The 18,408-nt window shown below is 42.7% G+C and overlaps 1 protein-coding gene across 2 annotated transcripts; it reads left to right on the plus strand.

Annotated features, from left to right (window-relative positions):
• The first annotated feature begins 277 nt into the window (after positions 1 to 277).
• On the plus strand, positions 278 to 17,934 carry LOC309688457 (tumor necrosis factor receptor superfamily member 19-like). Of its 2 annotated transcripts, none has more exons than XM_082504210.1 (10): positions 278 to 428; positions 1,224 to 1,315; positions 1,824 to 1,937; positions 6,402 to 6,580; positions 6,677 to 6,762; positions 13,233 to 13,397; positions 15,547 to 15,675; positions 15,789 to 15,891; positions 16,537 to 16,736; positions 17,157 to 17,934. In XM_082504210.1, exons 2-10 carry the CDS (start codon positions 1,250 to 1,252, stop codon positions 17,159 to 17,161), a joined length of 1,047 nt encoding a protein of 348 aa, XP_082360336.1. In that variant the 5' UTR covers positions 278 to 428; positions 1,224 to 1,249; the 3' UTR covers positions 17,162 to 17,934. The 2 variants fall into 2 exon arrangements, with proteins under 2 accessions (XP_082360336.1, XP_082360337.1); XM_082504211.1 differs by having other exon boundaries at positions 15,550 to 15,675.
• Positions 17,935 to 18,408: the final 474 nt, after the last annotated feature.

Here is an 18,408-nt window from a genome sequence, read left to right on the forward strand (position 1 = left end):
GGCATAGCAAAGGCATCAAATAAAGCACGCACAGACAGAGGGTTTGTAAAACATCTCGATAGAAACCAGCTGAATGGAAACGGTACTACTGATCAGCCTGTGGAGCAGTGTAGGTGTGTGCGTGTGTGTGCGTGAGAGAGAGAGACCGGGTCTTTGATGTAGACAGGCTGATCACAGATCAGATACACGCGCTTCGTATCCAGAAAGCCAACCCCTCTCCCTCCCTCCCTTCCTCTCTCTGCCTTTGATCTCGGTCTGCCCTCGATCCGCAGCGGCTCGGAGTCGAGCCGTGCCGGGCTGGAGGAGCAGCAGCAGCAGCACTGGCATGGTGAGCGGACCGGTGCGGGAAACAGCCCACCACACCTCTCACCGGTCAGCTTTGGACTTCTAAGCGACACTCTGTAATCAGCAGGCCCCGTTTGTAGCAGGTAAGAAGAGCTTTGATGTCGCTTTTAGACGCTCGTAGATAAACGACAGACCGAGCGTTGATTGTATCCACAGGACGGGACAAACCTCGCTTTAAAGGCACGAGACGACTGAAACTCTCAGTCTGTGCACGCGTATTTGGAGAACTTATTCTCCAGTATCCAGTCTATGGTTGCAAAATGTAGTTTTCATTATTTATTTATTTATTTATTTACACACTTTGAAAAGGAAGAAGAAGAATGACACGTCCCTTTTGCAAAGCTGTGGATGCTGTCTTAACAGTTTTCCACATAAAGGAATTTTAATCTTTACTCACACACTGTCTGTATAGTTTTATAGGCTACTTATTTACAATGAGCTTGAGCTATATTGGTGTTTATAGTCTGAATATTCAAACGCACAACTTCCATCTTTTTATGTGATATTAAACGGGTTTCCTCCCTCCCTCCCTTCGTGCTGGCATATCTGGTTTCTTTGTGAACTAATTTTCACTTAAATACCCAATAAAAGTGTTTTGTGTTTTTGGTGGGTAAGGTTTGTCCGCCCAGCAAATTTGCATTTAACAAACCTTCAGCAAATCAGTGCTGTTTAAAAGTTTAACCCTGAGCTTGCTTGTATTGGGTGGAGAAGAATCAAATCACATCATTGTGTTGTTTAGTCTCAGATGACTTTACCCAACCAGCCTTTCTTCCTGATAGACTCTGCACTTTTTTCTTTTCTTTTTGTTAGGGTCTATAACTCTATAATAACATACTTGTGCACACTCACTTGTCTGATTGCTGTTTTTGTTCTTTCAGCTTCAAGCTCTGAGTGGCCCATCAAAATGGTTAGGATGCTTCAGAACACCTTCTCACTTGTGCTAACGTTGCATGTCCTGTATTCATCTCTGGTAAGTTTTTTTTAAAAATGTTTGCACAAACTTAAAATGGATAATTTTGCTTTGCATGTCTTGTCTGTTGCAATGTGTGCAAGGGAAGCTGGATGACACGTGAGCCAAATGCTTTCAGCTATTTAAACAGTTTGTATATATTCTGAAAAAGTGAAAAACGGCAGATACACTGCATATGCGTTAAATAGGCGACTGCTCAACCTGTGGGATCAGTAAAATCTTTGCTGAAGAGATTGTCAACCGCTGTCTCTGGGCTTAGCATTCACTGCATTGTTGCTTTTGACTTAGATTCTGCTGCTGAAGCTTTACAGTTTTCCCACAGGGCTCATTCAGGTTCGATCTTATCTCTTCCCTGTAGGATCGAGACTTATTTTCAAACAGGAGTCCCAGGGTTTGAAGGGAAGGGAGGGCGGCCTCCATAAATGATTATGGAATCAGACTGCTTTATCTGTTCTGGATGAAATGCAGGAATCTTCTAACTTTCTCCAAATGATTGTCTCTCATTCAGATTCAGGCGAGAGCCGAAGAGCAGACCAGAGAGTGCCGAGAGCAGGAGTACAAGGACCGCTTTGGAAACTGCAAACCCTGCAAGCAGTGTGATGCAGGACAGGAGCTTTCAAAGGTTGGATTTCTTCTAAACTTTTTTGATTTGTCCACAAGAGCGTTTTCCCAAAAAGCAGTGTGTGCCTCGGTTTATTTAAGAAATGGAGAGTGTTGTAATCCATAGCAGGTCAGCCGAGTCAGTTTCCCAGAGCTGAACAAAGTTGGCGGGATTTGTGGGGGAAAACTGTTGGTTTATGAAAAGAATGGACATCACTGTTTAGAAAAGTGTATCTTTCCCAGGGAACAGACATTATTTATTACTTCCTGTCTTTCATGCACAAAAACAGCCAAGCTGTTATTAGCTTTTGTAGAACACCGACCCTTCATTAATCAGTCACACCCATACTTTTGACCTTCTGCAGCTGAATGGCTTCCATTGTTTTTCCCCCCATTGCGTCTCGTCCAAACTTATTGTCTTTACTGTTTGAAGGCAGCCATGCCTAAGCTTGCTGCTCTTTCGACTGGGAATACAGTTTTTTCCACCACCTTAGCCACAGGTTTTTTTTGTGTGTGTGTTTGTGTGTGTGCGCTCGCTTTGTACAAACAGGCCTATTTAGTGTCAGTTAAGGCTGGTAAGCAGAGGCTTTCCTCTCTGGCAGCAGCTATGTGCCTACCTACTTCTGCAAGTGTAGGCAGTGATGTAAAAGTGAGTAACTGAATTAATGAGTTTGATTTAATAATGATAGTGGAACACATTAAACCTTGCATATCCCCTTCCCTGCACGCTGGTACGACACAGTAAAAAAAACTGAGATAATTAAACCAAAGTTTCTCATTTCTTTGAACACCAAGTCCCCACCTACCTGCTGTTAAAACCCACTGTTTGCATGCAGCGGCCAATCAGAAGGAAGGTGAGGGAAAGGCAAGCTAAAACGGCTTATTTCATACAACGGGAATACTGAAGGGCCACATGACTGATTGTTTTGAGTTATTTTGAATTATGAATCATTCAAAGCTACTCTAGTAGACTCCAAAAAAATTGGTCCTGTTTGAAGGGTAATTTCTCTAACACTTTTGTCTTTGTGCTGTTTGATTGATTGATTGATTAATTGACTGATTGATTGATTGATTGATTGATTAAAAAGCAGCACAATTATTATAAAAGCATGTATATTTGACAGCGAACTGTCAAAAGCAAAAATTAAAACTTCCAGACTGCAGGATTTGCTGCAGTAAAAAAAACATTAAAAGCTCTTAAAGTGAAGAATATACTGCACATAAAACATCTGCTAAACTGACTTTACACTTCAAAACATCTTTTAGCACGGACAAAAAACTCTGTATCACCCCCCCCCCCCCGGACATCTGTTGCACACATGCATTTAAGTCTGGATCGCCTTTAATCTCAGTGCACACAGACATGCACTCTGTGGTTGCTGATACGCTTCAGTAGTCCTCGTGTTCCCCTGCAGCGTCGACGGGCATGAATGCCGCTAGCCACCCTGGGGTCCTGGTTAATAATTGGCTGCCTCATTCTTTCTCTGAAGGTAGCGGGATGCTGGCTCAAAATGGAAACCTGGGCCTTGCTCTAGGAGAAAGTTTCCCAGAAAAACAACTTTGTGATCTGAGCTCAGACAATCTGTCTGTATTCTCAAAGGCTAGCCTGACTGTCGAGAGGGAAGCAAAAAACTTTTGGAGTCCCTCTGTGCAGCTGCCATAGAGATCTCAGAGGAATGTGGCCCAGTTTGCTCTGGAAGTTTGCCTCTGGAAGCCGCTCTGAGGCTGGCTGACAAACATCAATTAGCTCCTCCACGCTAACTGTTGCTAAAAGAACCACCCATACAGAGGGAGCATCAATTAAAACCAGTTCTCCCTGACGTACTTCACTTCAGGTTTCATTATAGGAGGTTACTTAGTTAAGCTGTGTTGCATCAAGCATGAAGGTGAAGGCGTAAATCGCCTTCCAATGCATGCTGGAAGATTGCCGGGGGCATTAAAAAAGCGAGGCAGGAACACAACTTTGGCATGTCAGCATCTTGTAGAATGTAAGGGAGAGTGTAGCATTTCCTCTGGCCACACTTCTGGGACAAAGGACTTCTGGGTGGCACTGGCTAAAGAGAGGGAGCAACAGTCACAGTGATCGTTGTGTTTAAACAAGCCAGGCTGTAGTAGAGTTTAAACAGAAATAAAGAGAGCGCGTTATGTCCCACACAAAACACCTCTTTCAAGTAGCACGCCGTTGTTTTTCGTTGTGTTCCCGGATCAGATGACTGGCAGAGCCTCCCCGCCCCCCTTGTGATTCCCTCTTAATCTCAGAAATATCTGTGCGTCTGAACTTGCTTCAGGTCCCAGCCAGCACACCCCCAGCACCACCGCCTTCTCTCCCCACACTACAGTGCTGTGTTGTGCTTGGCAGTCTCGCCCAAAGTAGATCAGGAGATAGGGCAGGGAAGCTGGATGTTAAGCATCAGTTTTTCTACGTGTTTTCAGGTGAAAAGCGCACGAGAGAACTTCATGCAAAACTATGGGAGCAGCCATGCTTTGAGGTTTATTTGCTTTAGTTGGGGTTTTTTCCCGTCTTTTTGCACACTACAGTTCAAATAGTTTTCTCCACAGATGATCGCCTTGATGTCCTCAAAAATGTTTTAACAGACTGTTTGTTACATTGCCCTTTTTGGGTATATAATGACTCCCGTCATCACAGATTTCCGCAGCAGAGTGCAGGCTTTCCTTTAGCTGCTGAACACGTCTCAGTTGGGTCTTTGTTGAGCTTTGTTAGCGAGGATAAAAGAAGAAAGGGACGGCTCCTTGATCAGAGGGGCAGGAACTGGCTCCATTTTCCTTTTGTTTCAGTGCTCTGACCTGCTTGTGTCTTTCGTAGCATCAGCCTTTCCTGCCATGCGGTGCCCCATGGACAGAGCTCGTGCCAGTGCCGGGCTGAGCGAGGACGAATCATCCCGGGGCCCCCTCCTTCATGAAGAAGTGGGTCACAGAACCACTGCGCGAGCGGGCTTGGCCGTGCGTTCTTAAAGATCAGATTCAAGAGTCTCTCTCTCTCGTGGTGTGCAATTGTGGGCAGCCAAATCTTTATCCTGACTTTCCCCCCTCTTTATCACTCATCGGTCACCCACATCCACTCCCCTCCCTGGGTTCTTCTGGTCTGCACGACTAGAGGGGTAAGGCCTTATATGGCGAGTTCACAGCAACAGCTGCAGAAGTCCAGCCTTATGGGTCCACCTCGGGCCAGGCCTTGCCCAGGGGTTCAGTGTCAGGCTCACATGTGTTTGGCTGGAAGCACTAAATTCCTCATCATCTTCTGTCCTGACTCTGTGGTGCCGTCACAAGATCACATCTTAGACTCCAGCCTCCATTTTTATTTCTTGCCAGCACGCTTCGCCAATCCTCCCTCCCGCCAATCATATCTAAACCTTCATCCCACATTCCAACAGGAACGCACGCCCGGCCGGTGAAACGGGACACGGGTGAAGAGAGAAGAGAAGGGAGAAGCCCTGTTTGAAGCTGACCTTCACTTTAATGATATACGAGCACCCCACCCCACCGCTCCCTGTGTGTCTTCCTGGATTTAGATTTCAGTGTGGTAATGCTGGATAACAGGAGGGCAGCTGCTGTGGAGCTGATAATGAATGATCGATGTATGATGTCATTCCCTCGGGGTAACGTCAGCTGTCATGGAAATGTCAGTTTGTCACTGAGGTCTCGCAGAGTCATTTTTAGAGATGTGACACAAAGAGAGGGAGAAAGACGGACAGAGGAAAGAACTGAAACAGTTTTGGCTTCTCCTTAGGAAAACTTTATAATGTTGCTTTAAAATGTTGAAGACTTTTGTGTTTCTACTTTGCCAGCTGATATAAAGACTGGGAAAGTCTTAAAAAACTCACACAAGCAAAAAAAAAAAATACACATTCAATTCCACACAACCAATAAAATAATAAAATCATATCTTTTAATTTACATTATCCTTATTTTTGCTTCGTTCAGGTGATAATCAAGGGCTTTTTTAGGCATTAGATCATTCACACAGTTGAAGGAAGCTGTGCTTTTTATGTGCACTTTGAATTGCTGAACACAAAAAGAGTATTCATCTTGTTTTCTCCATATACCTCTCCATAATCCTTGCCCCCTTCCTGAAGCGTTTCCTTTGCTTTGCTGGCCTCTCAATCAACGGGACACTCACTGAGTCTGCTTGGAGTGGGAGTCCCACACAAACGCAGCAATAAACCTGCAATAATACAACAGTGGGTGTCCCCTCCAGCCTTTATTATTCAAATGCATGGCCTTTCTGGGTCTTGCAGCAGAAGGCTACTCATTCATACTGACAGAGTCAGGGAGCTTATTGCCAGTGTAAGATGGACTCTCAAAAGAGGCAGGCCACTGTTCTCGTCTGATCCCGCGAGCCAAGATCGTTCTTTAATTCCAGACCCCCGGTAGTCCGCATTCAAGCCCTCTTTTCACCAGCTGCACATCACCCCAAACCAACAACCCCACCTCTTAGCCGGTGTATTTCTCCCATTAATCCTTCCAGGAATGTGGCTTTGGTTATGGAGAGGATGCCCGGTGTGTGCCCTGTCGGAGCAGTCGCTTCAAAGAGGACCGGAGCCTGCAGAAGTGCAAACCCTGCCTGGACTGTGGACTCATCAACCGCTTCCAGAAGGGCAACTGCTCCACCACGAGCAACGCCGTGTGTGGCGACTGCCTGCCAGGGTGAGAGGACGCATCTTGCTGGTCAGTTTTACGAAAACCTACACGTTAATGGCATCTGTTTCGGTTAACAAACATTTGATTTTGTGTCTTGCACAGATATTACAGGAAGACAAAACTAAGCGGTTTCCAGGACATGGAGTGCATACCTTGTGGAGACCCTCCACCTCCTTATGAGCCCAACTGTAAGCACCTTTGCTTTCTCTGACCTCCTCTAACAGTTGGACTAACACGAGTGGGAGATTTTGTCCACTGTTCTCATGAACACACCCCATTCATTCCTAACTCACAATAGACGATGTTTTAACATGAAACAACAGGGATACAATAGTCCAAAAGCAAACATCATCCTCCATGACAAACTTTTGAACTCCTTGCCAAACTGCTGCTGGAACCAAAAAAAAAGGTGCCGGGCACGCACATGCCAGCACACGGTAGTGGAGTAACCAGCACCGCAGCCATATTTCATTCACCAGCCCTCGCTGAGCCGGCCAGCTACGCTATATGTGCAAATAAATGCTTGGATTTACAAGCTGAGCAGTTGAAAAGCTGAGTAGCATAATAGTGGATTTGCCAACAGTGGATTATATTAGTTCAGAGCATGTCACTCATTTAAAAAAAATCTGTTTGGATTAAATGCGCAAACTTCCTTAAACAAAAACCCAACGGCGTTCCTAATAACGACCCTAATTTTCTTTGTCTTTGTCCCAGCACCAAAGTAAACATGTCTGCAGGAGTGTGCCGCTTCGAGCAGCATCATTTATTTCCATTATGCAAAAAAACCCAAAAAACAAGGAGGTGTGCTCCGATGCATTCACAAAGCATTGTGGGCTTGCATTCATGTAGGCTGCAGATCCAATTAACTTCTTTCTTCTGGCCTTTGTAAGTAGTTAAGTGCAACCTTATGATTTCACGTTTCCACATAAACCCAACAGGCGAGTGAACTTATACCTTTTGGTAATTGAGTGTGACTTCCTGATGGCGGAGGATACGGCAGCTGTTTCCAACAAGGCTTTTTTTTTTTTGGCAACAAGAACATCGGGGCTGTTCAAGCCAGAGTTAACACCCCTGTGTCAAATAAACGAGGACAGCTCTGGGAAAACTCTTAAAAAGGGAAAAAAAAACAGAAAAACTTTTTTAAACTTTGCGCACGAGCCCCAGGTGTAAAGAAGAGTCGCTTCATCGGATCGTCTGCTCCCGGTTGGGTTTTTCATCTTTGTATCTCTGTCGGTGTAGCGCGTGTAATGAGCGCTGGCCTTGGGGCAGCCCCCCTCCCCGTCTGCACGTTCGTCCATCTGCGCAGCTCCCCGTTTTGATAATAGTGCAGCCCCCGTGAAACAAAATGGCCATTGTGTCTGAGAACATAGCTGGTAGTTAGCTCCTACAGAGACTCTCAGTGGAACATTTCCAAATGTTTGAAAATCTCGCCCCCCTTCCCTCCCTCCACCTCTGCCTCCAGTGTTATCTTGAGCAGGGTGGTGAAAACTTAAAGGGCAGATCATTCTAATAGGCCACAATGGGCCCGGGGGCTGGTGGTGGTGGTGGGGGTAAAGGTGCAGCTGTGCAGGGGAGGTATGCTGCCGTGGTGGACTGTAAATCTCAAACCCCTCCTTTCTTCTCCTCCCTTTTTCTTTTATGCCCCCCCACCCCCACCTCCCCCAGTGGCTTCTTGGAGCTGAGTTAAAAATGAGGTTGTGTTTTATGGATTCCCTTCAGCCTCTTTAATGCGTTTCATCTGCTGAAGTTCTTCACTGTCACGGTAGATCTCAGAGACTAACACACGGGCGTGCAGACAGATACGTGTGCACGCGCGCACACATACACACACTTGTTGAAGGAATGCTACCTGCTCTTTGTGCCTTGTCCCGGTATCACATTTATTACAGTGTCAGAAAGGATTTAGAGCGAGTCAGACGGGAATTTGATCCTTATTTTTGTTCAGAGAACAGAGAAACAGTGCCGTCAGCTATAAACCACAGTTATATTATTAGGTATATTTGAGGCAGGTTGGAAAAACTGTGCTAATATTACTACTTCCTGATAGTGCTACTACACACACTCACTTGCCACTTCAATAGGTACAGCTTGCTAATAACAGGCTGGTCCCTCTTTTGCCTTCAGAACAGCCGTAAGCCTTTGTGGCACAGATTCAACAAGGTGCAGGAAACAGATTTTGGTCCAATCTCCCACTGGAAACATCACAAAGGTGCTGTATTAGATTGAGATCTGGTGACTGTGGAGGACATCTGAGTACAGTGACGTGAACATGGTCAGCAAGAATACTTTAGTAGGCTGTGGTGTTTAAGCAATGCTCAGCTAGTGCTTAAGTATGTCAAGGAAATATCCCTGAACAATTACACCACCAGCAGCCTGATCTGTCGATTCAAGGGAGAGTGGATGGATGCTTTCATGTTGTTTACTCCAGATTCTGACCCTACCATCTGAATGTTGCAGCAGAAATTGGGAAAATGCCACCCTGTCTGATGAGTCTCATTGCATGTAGCCTCAGTTTTCTGTTCTAAGCTGACAGGAGTGACATCCATTGTGATGGCAGTCCTATTTAGAAATTCATAATGCTAGAGAAAAAAAACAGAGCTTATAGATATATGTCATTAGCATATTTCTCTACCTTAAATTTTATACCACATAACATGTTTAGACTCTGATAGAGCTCCATTGTAAAAGCATTCAGGCGTTTTGACAGCTCCCAATTAAATACTCCAAAACTTTTGTTCAGCTCTACTAAAGAAGCTCTTAAAATAGTGTTCATAGACGGTCAAAGAGCCTTCAGAGGTGTAAAGAAGTGCTTCTTTTATTTGGACTTTGTGGCATTCCATAAAGTCAGCAGGCTATGAAAGGCTGTGGTTTATTGGTCTGGTTTGTATGCAGATAATATCAGCAGGTGAGCTCTCTTCAATGGACCAGTGTTGGTCTGTGTTTGCTGCAGCTGCTGCGTCTCCGATAACAGGCTGGCTTGTGATGCTCGCTTCGGATGAGCTGAATTTGACCATGACAATGAAGGCAGAGTTTAAACATAACGGTCAGACGTCAGATACAGTACAGAGAGATTATTGGCATAACTCTCACAAAACACAAACATGCTGATATTTCAGCTTGTCAGTGTCAGTGTGGGGGTGAGGAATATATATTTTACCAATGGCATACAGTACTGTGCAAAAGTCTTGAGCTACCCCTCATTTCTTTATATTTTCATAGGAAATTTGGGGAAGAAGGTGTTTGCAGTGTGTTTAGGATCATTGCCATATTGAAAAAGTGAAGCTGTTGTCAATCAGTTTTTTTCTAATTGGTACTGCATGGTAGATTAAAATCTGAGGGCTGAAATGTAGTCCCAAACCATTTCTTGACGGCCAATGCGGCCATTTCTGATAAAGCTTCAGTGAACAGTAGATGATCAACTGAAGTGACAGATGTATCACTCAGGTCCTGCGTGAGGCCTTTTTTTTTTTTTTTTGTATTTCTTAAGGTTACGGCTTTTTGATCTGCTGTAGATTTCCGTTTGTCCCTCAATCTGTGCTGTCATTCGCATTTTTCACAGATTCAGCTAAAGATACTGGAACAAATTGTGTTTTTGCCACAGGTCAGCAGTAACAAGTAATGTTCTTTGCCAAGTTGTTTGTTATGTATGGGCACAAGGCTGGTTCATGCCTTGAATTAGGTGCTTGAATGATTGACAGGTCAGCATTAGGTGGCTTAACAAACAGAAACAAAACAATCCTCTGAAAATGGTCAGGTAGAAGGAGTGGACTGAACATGAGTAAACGTAACTGAAAAAGCAGCCAATGTCCAAAGAAAAACTTCAGAAAGCCTGAAGGACTATTGTTTGACATCACATCAAAGTCTGGCTCCTTATTTGCATATTAAAACCACTATTTTAGAAAACTGGCCAGATATAAACAAATGGTCTTACTGTAAGTAATCAGCTGGGTGCTTTAATGGCAATAATGATTAGATTATGAAAAAAAAAATACTAATAGGCACTTTGAAGCTGTACATCTATTTACACTTTTTTTCCAGGTAAAAAACTATTTCCTACCAAATACCCTTTCAATGAAAACCTTTGAATCCATCAGGTAACATGAACTTTGAATCCAGCTGTAACCACTGTTCAAATGTCTATTTTGTAAAAGTCTGCAAATGAGAAATTACATTAATAGTGCCTCAGTTGCATATTTAAACAAACAAAAATCACTAAACATAGAATATAATGTAAATAGTCAAGTGTGTAAATTTTTACTGGGATGTGTTATCCCATTTGTCTCCGCTGTCATTTAGTGTTTATTGATGCCGGAGCAGGATTGAATGCTTCACTTCACACAAAGTCTTTAGGCACAAAATCCCCTAAATAAAGTGCATTTTAGATTTTTTAATAACAAGCAATAAGTCATGTTTCTGACATTATGCTCTTTTCTGTGCTTATCTCAAACGTATCCTTTACTCTGCCCCCTCGGTCAAACTGAGTATTGTAACTCCGCTTGGCGTTACAATACTTATTATTTTAGTTGGTCTCTTTTTCTCCCCCCCTTTTTTTAAAGGAATGTTAAAATACCCCTATCCCCTATCTGTCTGCATTAAAGAAAAAAAAAAACCTCCACAAAGTTAAATGTTTACATTGCATAACAAAGAGCTCTTGGAAGTGAAAAGGCTCAAACCAGCTGTCTGTATGATTAATATACTGAAAGCAAACAGCAAAGTTTTCTCAAACAAATGTCATTCATTATATTTGCCATACTTTTCAGTATGCTTTGCATCCATGATGATCAGAGACAGTAATGCTAAGCTAGTTGCACGTGTTCTCAGAGATAAGTTTATTCCAATCACACTGCTTTTGTTTTTTTGTTCACCTCTTCTTAAAGCTGCAGACTAATGTGGAGACGTGCAGCTTACATGCTACACATGTTACCCAGTCTCCTGATATCTCATCACCCAGGATGTCTGTGCCACACTATTTCTGTGTATTGCTGTGATTAAAATCTGGAGAGGATTGAGAACGTGCTGCTGCAGACGTGCTTAGTTTTATAACCCTGCTAAATTTACATGGGTTAAGAAAAAATGTTGCCTAACCTTAAAAAAACAAAACAAAACAGCGTTTAGAAAGAAAAGGTGCAGCAAACTTGTTTTTATTATGTGTTGCAAATCAGGTTTAAAAACTACTGCGTTTAAAAATCTGCCAAATCAAATATCCTCGGCAACCTTGTGTGATTAACATTTGGGATAAATAACACACATAAGAGTTCAACATTTAAAACCAAATTTTAAGTTTGTTTTGCAATTTTTGGTTGTTTGTTTGTTTCTCTATCAAAGTATAAATCCTAAAGCCAACATATTTTTATCTGCTAATAAGGCTAAAGATTCAAATAATTTCAGAAAGTTGCAAAAAAAAGCTTCAGACTCCTCTTCACGCTTGGTTTTTGACAGTTTTTTCTACTCTTTGCTCTGTATGATGTCAGAGTGTTGATATGCCTAATTTGGTCATTTCTGGCACAGCAGCCCCACCCACCTCCCTGTTCAAATTATTGTTTATTTGCGGCAGCCAATCAGGAGGAACGTGGCTCACAGAGAGAAAAAATGGAGCTCAAATGGCTTGTTTCACATGTAAGATCTAATATCCCTGTGTTGGTGTTGTTCCTACATCATCAGAATAATGTTGGTCAAGGATCAACATTGTCTGGTCATTCACTTAGCATTAGCCAGAAAGTTAGCAATGACTTTACTTTCCTGCTCTGGTGGTCGACTGTGTGTAGCAACTAGTTGAGAAAATACAGGGACACTCAGCAGGTAAGCAGACAGACATTTTTGCTTGGGAGTCGGCAAAAGGGCAAAATAAAAAGCTTCAAAACTGACAGTTACTGTTAAGTGTATGCTAATGCTACAGCTCTGTCTATTGTTTGCTTCCATGTTTGCACAAAGTGGCCAAAAATACCACATAAAGCAGCTTTAAACAGCGTTAGAAAACACATAGAAGTTTTCAGTCTAGCTGCTCTTACCGTAGTTTACATTTGGAGCCTATATTTTATCTATATCTGTGGGGTGTTGAGAAGGATAATTATACATAGCAGGAGCCTTTTTTTTTTTCCAAACAGCATTAATCCACATTATACGCTGATGTTCTGCATGTGTGGGAACTTGAGCTGCATTCTTTGTAAGCCTGCCCTATCCGTATGAGTTTTTGTCTTTGTGTTAAAGGTCACGAAGGTGGGTACACACACTGACATCACATTTCCCCTCAGGAAGGAGGACTGTAATGCCACGCTCACACACTCAGTAACACAACATTAAGCTTTCCCTCTGCCACATACACACTCCTATGTGCCCAGTATATCCACCTCTTGATTTAAAAGCTGTTAGGGCAGCCTGAGGGTAGAGGGGGGGAAACGACTGTAAATCATCTTCTGCAGAGTATGAAGCAGAGGCAGATGAAAGAATTTAACATGGAGTCTTTTCTCTTTGAACTCTACTTTTTTCATTAGCATGGAGATTACTGACTTGAGGCAAATAAAAGTTGATAGGCTGAGAACTCTTTTAAGAAAAAGGTATTATCCTCATATTTGTCGTCGTTGTTTTAACCCTTTTTTGTGTCTGATACCTTGCTGGTAAACTGTACTTCACATTTGTCTCCTTTCTATTTCCTCGGCAGGCAGCGGGCGTGTGAATCTGGTGCCGCTGCCCTCGGTAGTGACCAGTCCACGGGACATGGCTCTGGCTGCGGTCATCTGCAGCGCTCTTGCTACAGTGCTGCTGGCCCTGCTCGTTCTGTGTGTCATCTACTGCAAGAGGCAGCTGCTGGAGAAGAAGCCCAGCGGTGAGTCCCGATGCTCTGAAGCCGCATGTGTCACATTTTCTTGTGTCCAAAATAACCATCGGAATAAGAGCTGGAACTTAATGAGCGTGGTTGTGGCAGATGTGTAAAGTAAGATTAAAGTTTTAGTGCAAGAACATTTTCATGCACTTTAACAACACAGCAAGCATTGGACTTTGAACGCCCGCATCAGGTGCTGAACTTTCAGGGCACAGTAAAATTTCTAGTTCGATATGTACTCTAGTCAGGCGTTCCAAAAACAAAGGAAAGCTCATCAGTGTTCCAAAACGTATTTAGTTATACAACATCAAACAGTGTAGATAAGATGGCGATAAGTTATCTCAAACGTGTGCTTTAAGACTTTAAGAGAGGGCAGCTATGTGGAAGCTGGAGTCTGTAGTCCTTACACAACGTAATCAGAGGTTTACACACCCCTTTTGGGCATGAATGTCGTGGTTATTTTTGGCTATTTATGGTTATTTTGCACTGTTCTTTTCCCAGTTGCACAGCATGCAGCCATGTGATTTAAAAAAACAAGACTTGGATGCACAAGTTTGAAATTATTTTGGATTTTTGGTAGTTTCTTTTTGCCAGCATAAAAAGGATTTGCTTGATAGCACTCAGTGGATTGACCAATATTCAGAACAATGGGAAAGTCCAAGGAACTCGGTGAAGATCTAAGATTTAGACAAGTAGGGAAGGTCTCTTTGAGGTATTTCTAAACAACTGCAGGTTTTAAGATCATCAGTTCAAATAACTGTACGAGTAGATCCTCGTGCTCTTCTGAAGTTTGCAGCTGCCCACATGGACAAGTCTTCTAGGGAAAGGTTTTATTGTCAGATGAGACAAAGATTGAGCTGTTTGGCCACAATGACGAGAGATATGTTTAGAAGAGTAAAGGTGAGGGTTTCAAACTTAAGAACACTGTATAAACTGTCAAGCATAATAGTGGTAGCTTCAGCTTTACCTCAAATAAACAGCTAAACATTTAAAACTTGGGCACAGTTGGGTGTTTGAACAGGACAATGATTCCAAACGCACATCAGAACTGGTTTTGGGATAAAGCAGGCGAACATTAAGCTGTGAACTATGGTAAAAGCCAGGTCCGTACCAGCAACTCATTTGAATGGATTTAAATTCAAACTTGTGCACCCAATTCCTGGTCTTGAAAGTCGTTAAAGATGTATGCAATCCAACCTGATTGATTGATTGATTGATTGAATCTTTATTTTGAACATGTTGAAAAAGTATAAAAAAAATAAAATAAAATTAAAAGAGACAAATGAACAAAGCAAACAAAAGGAAAACGAGCAACCACAACTCCAAATAACGTCCATGTTCAAAAAGGAGCAGGAAGAAGCATAAGCTTATTTAATCCCACCCCTTTTCCACTATCTAGTATCAATAGACTACAGAAATACCTCCTTGTAATTACAAATACCTCCTTGTAATTACAACCTGGAATTGTAACCTGGAAAAAGAACAAAGAAATATTCTGCATATGAAGGGACTCCATAGCTGTAAATAAGGCAGCTGTATGAACATGCCATTGCTCCTTTTAGCTCTAAGAACAGGGTGCAGTGTTGAGCTTTATCAAACCCTGATGTTCCATATTTGCAGAATTCTTGAGTCCAAAAATGCCTCAATATGTGAAACGTCCCCAGGCAAAGAATTAATGACATCACGTTTCCCTTGCTGTGCTTGCTCCAAACAAAGAGTGCGGTAGAAGTTACCAAGGAGGTACCAGTTGTGTATTGTTTTTTTGGTTTTTCATACTTGTGTGATGTAAAGTGAGTTAATTATTTCATCAGTAGTTTCAGCCAGTAGGTTGCCCTTCACTCCAGCGAAATGCTAACAGTTGTTTTTTTAAATTATACAAAGGAATTTTAATTGGTCTTATGGACCCGAGGGTTGTAAGGCATTTCCCAACGCATAAGAGAGCATGTAAATTTAGTAGATAAACACTTCGGTTGGAGCTGGAAGGATTTCACCTGACAGAAGTCATAATACGAGCAAAGTTGTACCACACTGGTTTCTATAATTAGTCTTAAAAGTCCCACCTTTTATTTGGTAGTTCTCAATCGAGGTAATAATGCTGTTATAAAAGTTTCACAGTCATTACTTAATCTGTCATCTCTGTGTGTTTCCTCAGCAGCTTCTCTGAGGTCTCAGGACTGTCCCTACCGCGGAGCAGAGCTCTCCTGCCTGGACGCCCGCTGGCTCCATGACTTTCCACAGAGACCTTGCTGCCAGTGTCACCTGAGCCCCGGACACACCTGTGGTAGGCTGCGGTTCACATCAAAGGGATTTTGCACTGAAATCGACAGACAATGACTACAAACGCTGGGTGAATTTCTGTTTGTGTAAAGTTGTGTCCCTGTGTGTGCTGTTCAGGTCCCGTCCATCTAATCCCGTCTCTGTGCTGCGATGAGAGCTGCAGTCTGGGCCGCAGCCAGGGTAACAGTCCTTTCCAGTCCCAGATGAGTCTCAGTGAAGGGTGAGGATAAAAAAATACAACTGATATTTTAAGAGAGTTTTTTGGGTTTGTTTTTTTTTTTTTTTTACAGCACAAAGAGTAACTAGCTGAGGTTAAGATGCTGCTGCTGAGTAACTCCATATTACTTGCATTACATTAAAGCTTATGATAACATGCTTGGTTTGGTTAACACCTTTATCCAAACATTTGTCAGCACAGACAGAAATGACTAAGAAACCAGCAGTGTTTGCACTACTTGGCTCTGCTGAGTGGCTAGTAGCTAAATTCAACATTAAAGCTCATGTCCAGCTCTGCATTTTTATTCTTTATTCTCTACCAGACTAAATGTGCATGATTCACAGTTCAAAACAAGATTTTTAGCTACTCTCTCTTTAACCTTTCTACTGATTGGTTGCCCCTTGCAAACAGAATGTCTGATAATCAGGTGGGTGGAGCTTCAGAGTAGGCTAGTCAGCTGCAACATTGGTACCCTTCTGCTTTACCGCCTCAGGCCCAACGTTCTATTTTCAGGTGTTTCAACGAGGTGTTGCAGATACAATTTAAATGACACCTTTGAAGTGCTGACAGCACGCAGAAGCCACAGGGTGTGGCTGCAGACAGATTTGGGATGATATTAACTACAATTTTCTTAATTATGCTTCCCAGAAATGCAAACATGGATGAGGAGCTGGAAGGACATCCCGAGGCCGTCTGTAGGGCTGAGTATTTTGATGAACCTGCAGAAGGACCTGGGGCGGTGGGAGAAGAGGAGGATGAGGGGGAAAGGTGCGGGTTGAGGGACAAATCCCCTGAGAGGAGCTCACGGAGCTGCAGTGAAGCTGTGACAGATGTATCGACTCAGGAAGGTGAGGCAATATTAGCTCAATTCCTCTTTCAGAGAAGAAAACCAGAAACACTGATAGATTTTTTTTTAATTGGTTAAAAAAAATTAAATTCTTCATGTTTTATTGGTGTATTAACTCACTTGCTTGTGCAAAGAAAAAAAATCACATGGCCTCTCCCATGATTTAAAACACAGGCTCGGTATGAAATAAATCCCATAATCCCTGCTGAGAGTTAGAAGCTGTTCATCAACTGCTCTCAAACTCACGGCTTGCCTTTTTATAGCCTTGGACGCGACTCTGTGTCCATGAGGAGCAGCTGGTAAATAAAGTTCTTTGATGTAGACAAGACTGTCCTGTTTTAAGTCAGGTTCTTGGCTGGGCGAGGGTAGATACGTTACTAATCACTGCGTGTCTGCATTCCTCTTCCTGCTCTCTTTCCAGGATGACATAGATTTCTTTGGCTTGTGTTCCACCCTTGAACCACCCTGGACTCGACAACAGCCGTGGCCGGATCCTGTCTCGGATTTCTCACTAGTTCACCCCCATCAAACACAAAAAAAACAAAAAACACCGCAACCACCACTACATACACCCAGACAACCAGTGTGGCCACTCTGCCCACTTCAGAGCCCTCCATCTACCAGAACATGTGCTTACATGCAAACAAAAGCATAGAGACTGTGAATTCGTTGACCCAGAAGGTAAAAATCATATGAAGTTCAAATGTCGACCTATTACTGCGGAGCGCAGTGAATCAAAATGAGCCTCTGCTCTGCATCGAGAATGTCTTGCATCTTCACGTGTAAGAGAACAAGCAAACAAACAAACAAAAAAACTGTACCGCTCATTTAGCAGCTGGTGTTATGAAGCTTTTGTGTGTAAAGTTTGAAGTGTGACGAAAAGTGTCAAAAGTGATTATGTTGCACATTGAAGACAATCTTGATAATATGGAACAAGTTAAGATGAGGAATGTCTAAGTGATAAATGTGTTGTAGATACTGTAAGATAGTAAATAGGTCAATATTTTTGTAACATAGGCATCATGTATGTCCCCCTCCCATGCACCCAGTTATGACGATGGTTGCGTTTGGTCACTTCCATGTGCCATTTTTGTAAATAAACCACTTGAACATGTTTACATACATTCTGTCATCATCTTTATTTTTTGTTAAATGTAAAAATTCTTTAATGAAAATAAAAAGTCAGTCATATGGATGAAGTTCTGAGGTCTTCTTTTTAAATCAATAACTACGAACTCATAGTATGTACTGCGCTGCTTTGAATCAGTCACTCACTCGTGTGATAATAGACTTCTCTGCATTGAATCATTACTTGTTAATCTCTGGTTCCCTTTCATAGCACATCTTTTGTTCTGTCTTCCTCCGCTCACCCCAACCAGTTGCAGCAGGTGGCCGCCCCTCCCTGAGCCTGCTTCTGCTAAAGGCTTCTTCCTGTTAAAAGGGAGTTTTTCCTTTCCACTTGCACCAGCGTTTGCTCATAGGGAGTCATATGATTGTTGGGTTTTTCTCTGTTGTATTATTGTAGGGCCTCAAGGTGACTGTTGTTGTAATTTGGGGCAGTATGAATAAAATTGAACTGAACTGAATGTTGCTAAAGAATCAGTACTAATAAGACCAGGCAACATTTTCCAGTTTATTATATAATTTTGGTGATCCCAATGCGAACTGTAGCC

This window comes from Aulonocara stuartgranti (genome assembly GCF_965226115.1).
Source record: "Aulonocara stuartgranti genome assembly, chromosome: 14".
Taxonomy (NCBI): Eukaryota; Metazoa; Chordata; class Actinopteri; order Cichliformes; family Cichlidae; genus Aulonocara; species Aulonocara stuartgranti.